This window comes from Cyprinodon tularosa, unplaced genomic scaffold (assembly GCF_016077235.1).
Source record: "Cyprinodon tularosa strain WSP-4 unplaced genomic scaffold, ASM1607723v1 ctg10, whole genome shotgun sequence".
NCBI classification, from domain to species: Eukaryota; Metazoa; Chordata; class Actinopteri; order Cyprinodontiformes; family Cyprinodontidae; genus Cyprinodon; species Cyprinodon tularosa.
In genome coordinates, this window is record NW_024037782.1 from 1069867 (window position 1) to 1083560 (window position 13694).

Sequence of the window (13694 nt, forward strand, 5' to 3'; positions counted from 1 at the left end):
GATGCATTGATTAAGTAAGTTGAATATTAAATCAAATTCTACTTGGTTTCTGCAGAATTATACCAAGTTAAAAAAATTATTTTCAGCACTAAGTTCACATATGTTATATGGAGAGCAACTGGCTGAGAAGTTTTAATGATAAACGAGGAAAAGAGTGCTGAGGAAAACATAGTGCAGTAGTGTGATCAACTGGGAAATAAGAATAATGGTACAGCTTATTTTTTTGTTAATTCTGAAATAAAAACGTCCCTGAATATATTGTACCACCTCATTTAAGTACAAATAGATAACACATTGTTAGATTCTCAAATACTTGGATTTCAAACGTAAAGAATATTTAATTTTATACCAAACTCCGAGTACATGACTATTTTGTAATATCACAGCGCCATCTTGAGCTGCATCGAAGTAAACACAAAACGCAACGAATAAAATGCTTAAAAGGAATAACTGTGATTTAAGTTCGTTTTCTTTTCAGATTTTGTCCGAACCTACCGCGTACTCCGGTAATTGGCGAAGAAAGAAGCAGGCCAATACTTCGTCGCAGTGGAAGGATCCATTGTGAGTTCCGATCTTCTTAATCGTCATGTTTTCGGTGCGGATTCTCTTCGGTTCAGTTGACATAAATTCTGCAGCAGAAATATTCACAGAGCCAAAACGACACCAGCTAGACAGAAAACCCAACCTCGTTGATCGACGCAAACCTTTCGTATTTGCTACCGAGTAGGAAGTTTTTGTTATTTTAAGTGCAGCAACTCGTATAAACCACATTCATGTAACTGCACAAGACGAGCGCTATTGGCGGGTACATTTAGCTGCCGGACCGGATGTGACGTCCCTCTTACGTCACATATCAAATGAAGCTGTTACTCCTACTTGTCTACATTTATGATTGGCTAATTTAATATTAAAGCTGATAGCAATTTAGATAAAACCAGTAGAAATATTGTACTTTTCCTTTTTTGAAAAATAGGTATTGTAATTATAAGTATTGTAATTATAATTTTAAGTATTAGCAGCAGATGGCGCTAAAGACTCTGGTTACCCATTAGTAATTCGGAGGGCAACTAAACAAAAATGAATAAAGCTAATTCTATGTTACTTTATGTTTATGTGTTTATTTCTTAAACATAAAATAAACATACATGTTAACAATATATGCATTCATACATAAATACATATATGGTATACAAATACAATATTTCCCGTGCATCTTCTTTTTTCAGGGATGAGCATCGAAAACAACTAATCAAATAAACTAATACATCAAACTATTTGTGAAATAACATTAGATGCAATTCTATTGGTTATTGGTTTTGAAAAGGTGAAAATGTATCTTGTTTCAGCAGGAATACCATAAAAGCTTTAAATTGCCAAAGAAAGTATGTTTTTTGTGTTTGTAGGTGTAAATTGTAAAATAGAACTGATTTAATGCTGTTTTCAATCTTTTTTGTTATGAAAATGAAAATTAAGTACTATTCCAAATCATGCTTTTGTAGGGTTTTCAAGGTTAACAAGACCGCTATATTAGACAGTCATAGAAAGGGTGTCTTTTCCATGTTTAGAATTTTTTTTTTTTCAAATCAGTCTTTCTAGAAACATAAGTGACATTTATTCAATGCAACTGTATAAAGATCAATTTAATTGTACATAGGTTTAGAACAGTGTTTGCTTCCTTGACCTGATGTTTTTATCATTCCCTGAATTGTCAATCCACACAGGTTTATGAAAACAACACAATATATTGCCTGTTTTTTAAAGTAATCTGGAATAATTTGGAGGTGTTTACTCCACAACATTAGGTGGAGCTGGCGATCATTGAATGGCACATTTAATCCAACAGAGGAGTCTGTGTACTGCCCGTAATCATCCCCCCATACTATCCCCCGCAACATTTTAGTACTGAACGTGAAAAAATTCTACTATATATTAATAACAATAATGGCAACAATATTGCCCTTTCAACATTAGCCTTAGGTAAATGAACTATATTATTAGGCTATGCAAGCTTCCAAAAAGAAAGAAAATCCACCATCCACCTACTTTTTTTTTTTTTTACAACTATACTACTGTGTATGGGTTGTTGTTGTTTTTTTTTTTCAAATAAGAATACTCCAAGTGTTCCCACTGTGAACTCTAGCAAATTAAGCATATTTTAGTTACTTGTATTTCAACAGATTTGTTTCTCAATATAATTGTTAAGGTCAACTGTTTAAACTGCTAAGATACCAAGGCTAATACACAGGCCCACTAGATCAGCACCATGGACAGAGTCAATGATTCAGCTTTGACTTATTTTTTAACTCTAAGCTTTTGCATAGGATAAATTAATACATTTCTTCCATTGTGGGTCTTACAACAAGGAAACTAAAACTTTTGAGAAAGACTAATTCTACAATAACATCTTTCCTTATTTGTCCAAAAACTTAATTCAAATTATGCATATGAAACCAGTGACATGGACTCATTCTTCTATGACGATCTTGTTAGTGTGGGTTAGCTTGTTAAGGTTTGAATGCATTTATTTCCTGATATTTGCACATACACTATGAAAAACTGAAAAGTTAAGGGTTTAATTCAGTGTAACTGCAACCAACCCCTGCCCTGCTGACCCAGGGTTTGACAGTAAGTAGAACTGAGTACTGATCTCCATTCTCCTTGGGATTATTTTAGTCCCTTGTTATGCATCTGAATCTTTACAGCCTAAATAATGCAGTCACTTCTTTAGTAGACAGACCTTTTCCTTTTCCTCTATGTCCTCCTATCTAAGGCCATGATATTCTCATGGCCTCAGATAATGGACTGGTATATGTACTTGACCTGTCAGATCTCAGTGCTGCATTTGAAAAAGTTAAAAGTCTTCAGCTGATCCAAAACGCTACAGCCAGAGATATGATGAAAATTAAAAAGAGAGATAATTTCTCTCGTATCATAGTTTCTCTTCATTGGCTTCCTGTTAAGTCCAGAATAGAATTTAAAATCCTCCTTCTCACATATAAAGCCTTAAATGGCCAAGCTCCATCTTATATCAGATATATGATTGTTCCTTACGTTCCTAACAGAGCACTTTGCTCTCAATCTGCAGGTTTACTAGTGGTTCTAGAATTTCTAAAAATAGAATGGGATGCAGAGCGTTTAGTTACCAGGCTTCTCTCCTGCAGAACCAACTACCAGTTTTAGTCCGTGAGGCAGACACCCTGTCTACTTTTAAGGCTAGGCTTAAAACTTTCCTTTTTGATAAAGCTTATAGTTAGAGTGGCTCAGGTTACCCTGAGCTATCTCTATAGTTATGCTGCTATAGGGTTAGACTTCTAAAGGACATAGGGACCCCGATTTTTCATCATTCTGCTTCATTCTATCTCTAATCTCGCACTCTGCAGAATCTGTTAGTTTAATTTCTAAAGTTATGCTCTCTCTGCTTTTGCTCATAGTAGCTTCGCCTCGTCTGTTCCTGTTTGGCTGTGACACCATCCTGGAGAGAAATATCAGCGTCGCTGCTGCCATCAACACCCCTTGCTTATAGATGTTGGAGATCAGCCTGTTTTCCAGTGTGGTCCTGTTTCTCTGACTGTGACTGGCTGAATGTGCTCTCTTCATGACATGGGTTGGCTCGGAGCTCGTCTGCCTGGCTGTGTGTTTCCTGGACCGGGTCGCCTTTTACAGTTGCTTTTTGTATCTCTGCTTCTGTCTCCTTGAACCTCAGTCGGCCTCGGCAGATGGACACTAACACTGAGCCTGGGTTTGCTGGAGGTTTCTTCCTGTTAAAAGGGAGTTTTTCCTCTCCACTGTAGCTACAGTGAACTGTAAAGTGCCTTAAGATGACATGTGTTGTTAAATGGCGCTTTATAAATAAATAGAACTGAATTGAATTGAAGACCAAGACTTTATAAGGTCTTGGTCTTGGCCTCGAAAGGTATTGACCTTGTGTCTGTACTCCATGGCTGATTAAATTGGTATAGAAATTAGGATTCTTTTCACATCCTTATTTTACCTAGTTGTTTCTTTTTATTTGATTTTTTTATTTATTTTTATCTTTTTTTTATTTACAGGCTGTTTACCCTCAGCCTAGACTGGGATATATGGTTCTCTAAAGAATATCTGTTGTATTAAACATGTCTATTTGTCAGTAGTAGTTGTCGTTAAAGAATTACAAATTGTTACAAATGAATTTACTGATGATCAGCTCTGTTTGCTCTGTTGTTGTTTTTTACACTGCATTCACAGATATCTGAATGGTCCAACACACTGAAAGCATCAACTCTTCCAAGGTGTTAACTCCTCTTCATGGTCTTCTATCACTGTTAAACTATTTATAAATGGACTCTAAAAAATAGCACCGCAATACCATACATTAATGACTTCACTCTGTTCATTTTTTTTCCTGAAAAAAACAAACAAAAAACATTTCAGTTCTCATGAAATATATTCCTTTATTTTTGATATACAAACTAAGAACAAACAAGCTTCTTCCACTAATATAACCCTGAGGTAATGGGGGCATCAGTTTCATCACATTATTATATCAAATTGTCCCTTAGCTGAATTAATGACTCCTGATACTGCTAATATGTGATCCAGCGAAGCAGGCCATTTGCATAAATCTGCATAATTAGAGAATGGGATTCTCTAGAATACAAATTTGGGAGTTGCTGCTGTGCAGCATATATTAGATGAATGTAAGATCAGCTCATCTATTTTTGGAAAATTTTGATAAACTGCAAAAAACAACTTTTTTTGTGTGAGCAGAAATTAAACATATGCTACACATAAGGAAACACATAAAATGAAAGAAAATATTTTATTTTATTTTTGGGGATTATTAATACACAAAAACAGTGACATGATATTTAGTTTAAAAAAAATACTTTCTTAGTGTTTGAGTACATGTGTACATGAAAGTTAGCTATATAAGCTAAACTGGAGGTCCATATATATTTATGCAAACTGCTTTGAGAAGTGTCCCCCCATTCTATAACAAACAAAAATCTACCAAAGCAATACTTAACTAGCAGTACAGCAGTGGATTCCTTAGTTTAGATCAAATAACTCAGTTAAGTATCTGTTTGAAGGCTAGATGCTAGATCAGATGTGCCACAATTTACTCCAACTGAATAAAAATAAAACTGAGGCAATAATCTTTGGATCAAAGGAGGAGAGATCCAGATTTAGCAGACAGCTTCAGCTGCTGCAGCTAGAAACCACTGATAATGACTGAAATTTGATTCTCATGATTGACTCACACCCAAACATTTAGAGGCACATAAGGGCAGTTACTAGGTCAGGCTTTTATCACCGAAGAACGTTTTCAGGATTGAAGGACTAGAAAAACTCATTCATGCAATAATCTTCTGATTACTGCAACAGTGTCTTCATAGATTTGCCTAAAAAGTCCATCAAACAGCTGCAAACGATGCTGCCCGTGTTCTCACTAGAACTAAGAAAGTAGAGCACACCTTACATCCCGTTTCTGAAGTCCTTACACTGACTCGGTAGCTCAGAGAATATTCTTTAAAATCCTGCTGTTAGTCTATAAATCATTGAATGGATCAGCTCCTCAATACATACCAGATTGGTTGTCAGTGTATCAACCTCTCAGACAACTCAGGTCTTCTAGTTAAAGCCTAATCTGTCCATCCAGAACTAGAACCTGACATGGAGAAGCAGGATTTAGTTCCTATGCTCCACTGATCTGGAAAAAACTTCCAGAAGACTGTAAAAGTGCTGAAAGGCTGAGTTCAAGTCAAATTTAAAAACCCATTTGTTTAGAACTGCCCTTGATTGTTGGAGTTAAACTGCTAACTGAGGTATTATTCGTTTAAGGTTGAGTTCAAACTGATTTATTTGTTTTGCTACCTGCTTTTATCTTAATTTGTTTTTATTCTATTTTCATTTTTTTATTTTATTGTTTAATTAATGTAAATCACCTTCAATTGTCCTTGTACTGAATTGTGCTTTACAAATAAACTTGCCTTGCCAGGTTTTTTGTCCATACTGTGACGTGTTGGAACAAAAGAGAGGCTGGGTGAAAAGCCATAGGTGAATAACTTTGCATTACAAAATCTATTTTTTGGTAATACACAGTGCGTTGAATGTTGGAATGTGTCCTTGCCATCTCATCCCTTCATAAAATATCTATCAGATACATTTGGGGATCTTGTTAGGAAATTTCCTCCATCAACAAGAAACATGATAAAAATGTATGCAACCTTAAACCTAAATCTACCATGTTTTCTTTTTGGGGTATTGTAGCAATGCAATATATGGATATTTTGTGAACTGTCAAAATATGTGCAAAATCTGCTGATTTTTCAGAGACAACTGCAGCTAGTACCTAGCTGGTTTAACTTAATATATCATATATGAAACAAGATGTCCAAAATAATCCATGCCTAATCCTGTCGGTGCCTAATTTCCATACTTTGGTACCTTTGAATTTTCCTGGATCCAAAATATAAGTTTAGGACATTAAATCTTTACTGTACTTTACTGTACATTGCTTTGTTCAGCATTGTTAGTTTAAATACTGTTTATAAATAAAGTAGTATGAGACAAATCTTTACCACAACTTTTTTTTCTGAATTAGATTCCCAAATGTATCCTAAAATATATGCTAAAATATACAATGAAGCTATGACTTCATGTAACATAAAATATTCAGGGCATGTCTATTTTTTTATGTTTGACTGCAGAGGGCACAGCTGGTATTACCTCTTCCCAAAAATGAATCAATGTCACAAACAAGGAGACATAAACAAACTTGAAGGGAACATCTCACTACAACTTAACCACGTATGACATCTCCAATCTGCCTGCTTTCAATTGGCTGTAGTCATACCATGAGATTGAGTTGTGGGTGGAGACCAAAGAGACGTCAACAAGCCTGAGATTTTTTTTTTTTACCTCCCTCCCTGTTCCTTCCAGTTTTACACAGCAATGATGGGAAATGAACCCACAGCACTGCATGTTTCCTTAAAAGGAAAAGCAGAGCATCGCTCGATGTAAAGTCAATTATTTGCAGTCAGGCAACGGGACGTCACCTCTGCTGAAGTAGGTCTTAAAATTGTGGCTGTTAAATAAAACAACATAAAGCACTGATTTGGTATTTGTTTTATTATGTAGGTAAACATTTCTGAAATTAAAATAAAGAAATGATTTCTGCCATATTTTAGCTCCAATATCTTTCAACTGAATAATGATTCTAAAAAAAAAAAACAATTAACATGTTCATCATCCTAAAAAGGTTATACCTCGTGTATATTGTATAAGCATTTTTTATGTATAGTTAACAACCTTTTTATGTTTGCAACATTTATCTTTTCAACCACTTATAAAGAAAATAAAAAAGCACATCTGTATTTTTTTTTCATAATATATTTAGGAGATACAAACCAGTTTCCCTGCAATTGGAATTAAAACTCCTCTCCCCTAAACACCAAAAAAGCACCATAAATATGGACAGTATAATTACTAACACCTCCTCCCTAGAAGCTGGTGAGCTTCCGCACTCAAGGGTATTTGGGAAGTGTAGTTAATTCAATGATAATCTTGAGTGTAGTTTACACATATCATCACTTTAATTGCTGCCTTTGCTGTGCAATTATACCATCACCAATTACATGGTTGCAGTTTACTTGCCTGTCTAAGCATTTGGTTCCCTCTATTAGATTTCCTTTATCAGCATGAGAGAGAGAAGCCACCAGAACTCTAACACTAATGGTCCCTTCACTATCATAATGACTTAATTAGTATATGTTCAGGAAAGGGGAGGTAGAGGATGCTGGTGATCAGTTAGGGGGCAGTTTGCACAGGAGAAAGGGCTGAGGATTGAAGGTGATGTAGCCGATGAAGCTTTGTGAGGAGTTGTTCCATCTCCATTAGAATGCAGAGCGTGTTCTCCACTGTGAGTCACCACTGCTGCACCCCAGCACCATCATGCCACCCCCCTCACAGCACCCCCCAGCATGGAAGTGCAGTCACCACCTTATATTACGCCTCTGACTTCACACGGCCAACTGAGGATTTAGTTACTACGGCAACATGATCCAGACTCCTCCCTCACTCGTCTCCATCACCCACCCACCCACGCGCTCCCTCTCTGCAGTCTTCTTGCCCTTCTTCCTGGCAAAGACCATGTGACTTTCAGGAAGGCTTCTCCCCCTCCTTTATTGTACTTTAACCCTCTCCTTACCGAGCCACTGCCAGAGGCTCTAAGGAGCAGACCACTTTAGTTTTTAATGGATTCATTTAAACAGCTTGAAAATAGTAAGAGAAAGCTGAGAGTTACTGTATTCTCTAGGAAAATCAGACCAGTTATAAAAGTATTCCATTCAGATTTTTTACAATCATTTCCAGCTTTAAGAAATTAAGAATCGCAGGTTTTGAATCTACAAGCAGCCATTAAACAACAATTAGAGCAACTGGTCAGAGCCTTCAGTAAAAAACAAAAAAAGTGATTGATCATTAGCAAATTAATTTAAGAGTTTCTTTAAACCTGTTATTCACTTGCAATGAACCAATGGTTATTTTCTCAGTAAGTACACCTTTTATGGGCAGGTATGAACGCTTATCGTAAAATGCTTTGGACCAAGCAATAACTCCTTGTTCTTCCAAAATCTTTGGATTTAGATTCACTTTCAAGTGAACCCTGTTACAAATAGTTAAGAAAGAGCAAGAAAACAGCAACCCCAAAGAGAAAAGGCTAACTAAAAACAAAAAGTTATACTCATAAAAAAGATTTAGGGAGTGTGAGCAACCAAGCCAAAAAAAAAAATCTGAGAAGCACAGGGAAGTTTGAGGAAAAAATGGTAACAGATTTATTTACAACAAAAAATCTGAACTCTAAACATAAAAAAAATGTACACAACCAACTGAACTATTAATTGAGCTAACAAACTGACACACAATATATATACTGGAATATATGTACTGCCTGATCAGGCCATTTTGACACAACAGGGAACATTACAAACATTTACCTAAGCAAAACTACTACACAAAGACCAAGCTAATCTACACAATACAAAATCAGCAACATGAGAGAAAATAACTTAAGTAATTCAACTCTCTAACTTTAATTACAACAATAATTTAACAATGTGGAAAAACTCAAACCTTCCCACACCTCTTCTAAAAAGTGGAAGAGTCCAATTAGGTCTTAGTGCGACTGAGATTCCTTGCCGCTGGGACTCTTGCTTCACTGGCCCAGCCAAGCCCACATGGCAGCCTCCGAGGAACTGGCAACTCAAAAGAAAAGCATTAGTTTAGAGTAAACCAAACAAGCAAAATGTTTTAAAATGAGTCAACCAAATGTGCGCACCCAAATAATTATCATGAGTAAAAAAGAATCAAAAACAATTTGGTAAACAAATATAAAGTGCTACATTTAAATAAAAAGAACTACCAGACCATTTATCATGGGGCTGCACATGTTGCCGTCACAGGAAAATATATTTGATTTAAAACATATCAAATGTTCTGTTTTTGTGTAACAACAGCATCTCATACTGGGCAGCATCTCTTGATATCATCCTACACCAGCTGATACTGTAATAGGATTAGACTGAACAGAAGATTTAAGTCTGCCTTAAGAAATGTGGGGTAAATATGAACCAAACCAAATAAAATTGTAAAATTAGATCACATCCACATTTCACTTTGATCATTTTTATGGGATCTTGCTAAATTTAAAGAGTTAACTCATTGGACGCTGGTCTTTGAATGCAGATGCTTTAACTATTTCTTTAAAGTTAAGAAACATTTCACATACCATAGAGGACAATGTTTACACACAATTAGTGACCCCTGGTTTGTAAAATAGGGTGTTAAAACATTACCTATATTGTTCACTGGTGCTGGTAGAGAACAAAGCCAAGGAAACTGTTATTCAGGTGTGCAAAATGTATATAGTGTCTGTTTGGTGCGTACTGTAGATATAACCTCCACGGTTTTCTGTAGCATCCGTTATATGCAAAGGTGTGGTGCAAATAATATCCAATGATGTAATGGAATATAACACCAACATTTTAGAGCATTTTAAAAACAGGGAGGAAGCTTAACATCCGGGGATGACCTCACCTTGATGCTGCCTTGTTGGCACGATCGCCTCCTCAGCATCCTCTGCATCCTCTGCAGACAAGGCTTGGTTGAATGTGTGTGTGTTTGCGTGCACATTAGTGTGCATGCTCATGTGTGAATGGGTGAACTTCATGAATGAAAAGTCTTCCTCCTAAGCTGCAGACAGAGGTGAGATCATCCGCCTGAAATGGAGAATCCCTCCCACCCACAAAAAGCCTCCAACACGCCCACCAATACTGATTGGCGCCAGTCTTAATGAATCCCCTCACTGAATCATATGACACACATTTTTAGGGACAACCTGACTGATGGAAGCATTGGCCCGTATCATATAGAAATGCATTTTATCACATGGTAGATTAATACCAAAATAATCCAAATTATATCTGAAATTATTTTGTTTTCATCAGAAATCTTATGTTAGTTCATTGTTGGTTGTTAATATGATGAAAAGAAAGGTGCTATTTATCTTTTTTCCCTTTGTGTTAAATCCCTTTAGGAATTAAACTAAGTGGATTTCTTGATTGGCCAATGATTCTGCTTTGTATGAGGGAAAGTGATTATGAGTAACACAAGAGACTTTCAATGAGGACCCATAAATAGGCTCAAAGCTTCAAAGAGACAGAATCTGCCCTCCCCCTCATTCTCTAGTCTAGTTCCAACCCTACACAAACATGTGAACGCACCTCTATTCAGCAACCTTCCCCCCCAGATACACACTGTGACAATCTGTGTCCACTTGGCACTGGTTCCCACACCACATACTGTACATGAACAGTCTGAGGTACATGACATTCCTCTCTACATTTTCCACTGCAGACTTCTGTTAATTCCCTCCTGCAGATAATGATGTATGTTGCCAAGCGATGCAGCATTTTACATCAGCTACTTGGCTAGATGCCACCTAATGCTGCAGTCCTTTTAAAAATCTCAGAGTAATTCATTTTGTTTTAGATTAAAAAAATCGCCACTGAATATAAAATCTAAATATTTTGGTCAAAACTGGATGTTTTTGTGAAGGCTACTGCTTTCTGTACGTTGCTTTGATATCCCGCAGTATTCTTATTCTGAGCCATTCTCATGTAATTCTCTACAAAAAAAAAAAAACATAAGCTGTGTTTGTCTTTAAAAGCATCAGTAATGATCCTTAAAGCCTAAACACAGAGAAACTTTCCTTTAAAATCTGAGTCCCAATGAATAAATTATGAGAAAGATAGAGAAAGATAAAGAACATACATATTAAAAAGTTAAGACTGCCTTCAGACAGAGATGGACCAAAAATCTTAGATGGCTAGAATTGCAGGCTGTTAGTTTTTTTCCTGACTTCTTTTCATGTAACATTAAAACACTGCATGCAACTTTAATTAATCAAATTTTTAGCCTTAATTCTTTGCCCGTATTTGAAGATAAGCTGCTATCTTGATTTATTCAAATGTATTTCTAACTTTGTCTCCAACTATTGCCTCATAGAAAATGTTTTTATAGTTGTATGTCATCTTTTATTGGACAAAAACAAAATAGTAAATTAGTCATATATTTTTTATTAAATTTTTTATATTACTATAAATCGAGGAGGAAAAAAATGAAAGAAAACAATAATATTTCTTTACTACATTGGGTTCAAAGCTCTAAAGTTACTTTATACTGATTTTGTTAACTGAAGTAAGTAAAAGGACATTGAAGAAAGAAAAATAACTCAAATGAGCCAAGACATCAACATTTTGTATGGATCATCAAATTGTGTGCATTAGTGCACCCAAGAAGCCAATCTAACAGAAAATATGTGACCGCAAAGTTTCCAGCCCAAAAGTGACTTCACAAACTGAAGAAGTTTGCTATTTGTTCAATAGGTGGTCTGTAATATGGAAAAAATATTATCTGGGAGCAGCAACTTTGACACATAACAGACCAGCTACCTACCCAAAGTTTTAAAGGTGCCTTTCCACATATGATTTTACAAATGTCTGTGCTGCCTGTTCACTCTGCTTGATTGAGGTAATGCACCCTGTTTGCCTACTTTACATTATTTCTGTGTTTTACACTTTATTGTGGTCCTTTTATTAGTAAACCTACACTTTGTCAGTATTCGTCACATCAAGAGCACATCACAATGTACAATAAAATCAGAAATTTAACCAGCATAAGTGTGCAAAGAAAGAGGAAAAGGCAAAGATCAACTGTGAAAAAGTGCAAAAAATATCAGCTGCCAAGAAGTATAAGACACAATATGAATGTCTGTGTTCACTAAAGCAGAACCTAAGACCATTGCAGCTGCCAAGCTCTGAAACAGGGGTACTACTAGCAGAGTGTCTTCATACAACAATGTGTTCTGTCCACTCAAAAACTATTTTTAAGCTCAAAAAGGACTAAGTAAACACCATCAGAATGAATGTTTGCTGTATATTGCTTCACCTTAACAAGAACTAGTGGTTTTGGGAGGGTTGTTATAAAGGCATATTAGGCATATATTATCTTTGAAAGCACTCACTAAAGTTCACTAAATAAAAAAACTTTATATGGTTTTGTTGCACACAGACTGATGTTCCTAATACTCAATTTGATTTTCTTGGGTCATAGAGCTATTAACACACTATTTTCCACAAAATATGTAAACACCTTTGCAACACAAAGGTTTTAGTGCCATCCATCCATCCATCCATCCATCCATCCATCCATCCATCCATCCATCCATCCATCCATCCATCCATCCATCCATCCATTTTCTCTCACGCTTATCCCAAGGGTCACAAGAGGTGCTGGTGCCTATCTCCAGTTGTCTACGGGAGAGAGGCGGGGTGCACCCTGGAAAGGACACCAGTCCATCACAGAGCTTTTAGTGCATTACAGCAAAATCTGTCAGAACGTTTTTTTCAAAGACATTGTTCAGACACTCAAAGTCTTTTAGTCAAGAAATCTCGCTAAACAAACCTGCAGATCTGACCTAAAATTCAATTCATCTGACAAAGTTTGTGGGAGGAAAAAAATTCAAAACACTGGTATACAATGTTATTTATTTAGCTCTGACAGTATGAATTGTAGGTAATTACAAGGCAGAAAGAATTTTTGGTGAGAAAAGAAAAATCTGTTTCATAACAGTAGATTTTGTAACAACAGAGAGCTCATGCAAAGTAAAACCCAAAGCATGAAAATATAGGAAAACAATTTGAGGCACATCAGTTGAATATATTCTGACTCATCTGGAGCTGTGGGGTTTTTCTGTTACCACGGTATAAACTTTGTTATGTCCTTTCCCTTTAGGCTTGAGTCACTTTTGCTCCCTGAACAAAGACTCCAATTTTTTTTATTGTAGAGTCACAAAATGGTTCAAATGGGGAGACTGGTGAAAACTTTGGGGAAAACAAGATCACTCTCACACTCAGCATGTTCCCTATAAGATATGTTGTTTTTTCCCCCCAAAATAATCATATTCTGCTTTTCCTGACTACCCATTATTTTCTACACATGTCACTGCTTTTCTGTTTTAAAGATGCATGTGTCTCAAAGTCCCTTTAGGCGAAATGCAACTTAAGTAAAATAGTTTAAATAAACAATTTTGTGCTCCAATAAAAATTCAGTTGGGAAAACTTTTATTTAACTATGTTTCATACTTTAAGACCTTT

General features: G+C 36.0%; 1 protein-coding gene across 1 annotated transcript in view; it reads right to left on the bottom strand.

The window, feature by feature from the left end:
* The window catches only part of myg1 (myg1 exonuclease), a 39203-nt gene extending 38432 nt beyond the window's left edge, over nt 1–771 (bottom strand). The window contains exon 1 of the mRNA XM_038293632.1: nt 496–771. Within this exon, the coding sequence (XP_038149560.1) occupies nt 496–771 (276 nt within the window). The remainder of the gene's footprint in view (nt 1–495) is intronic.
* Between the last annotated feature and the right edge of the window lie 12923 nt (nt 772–13694).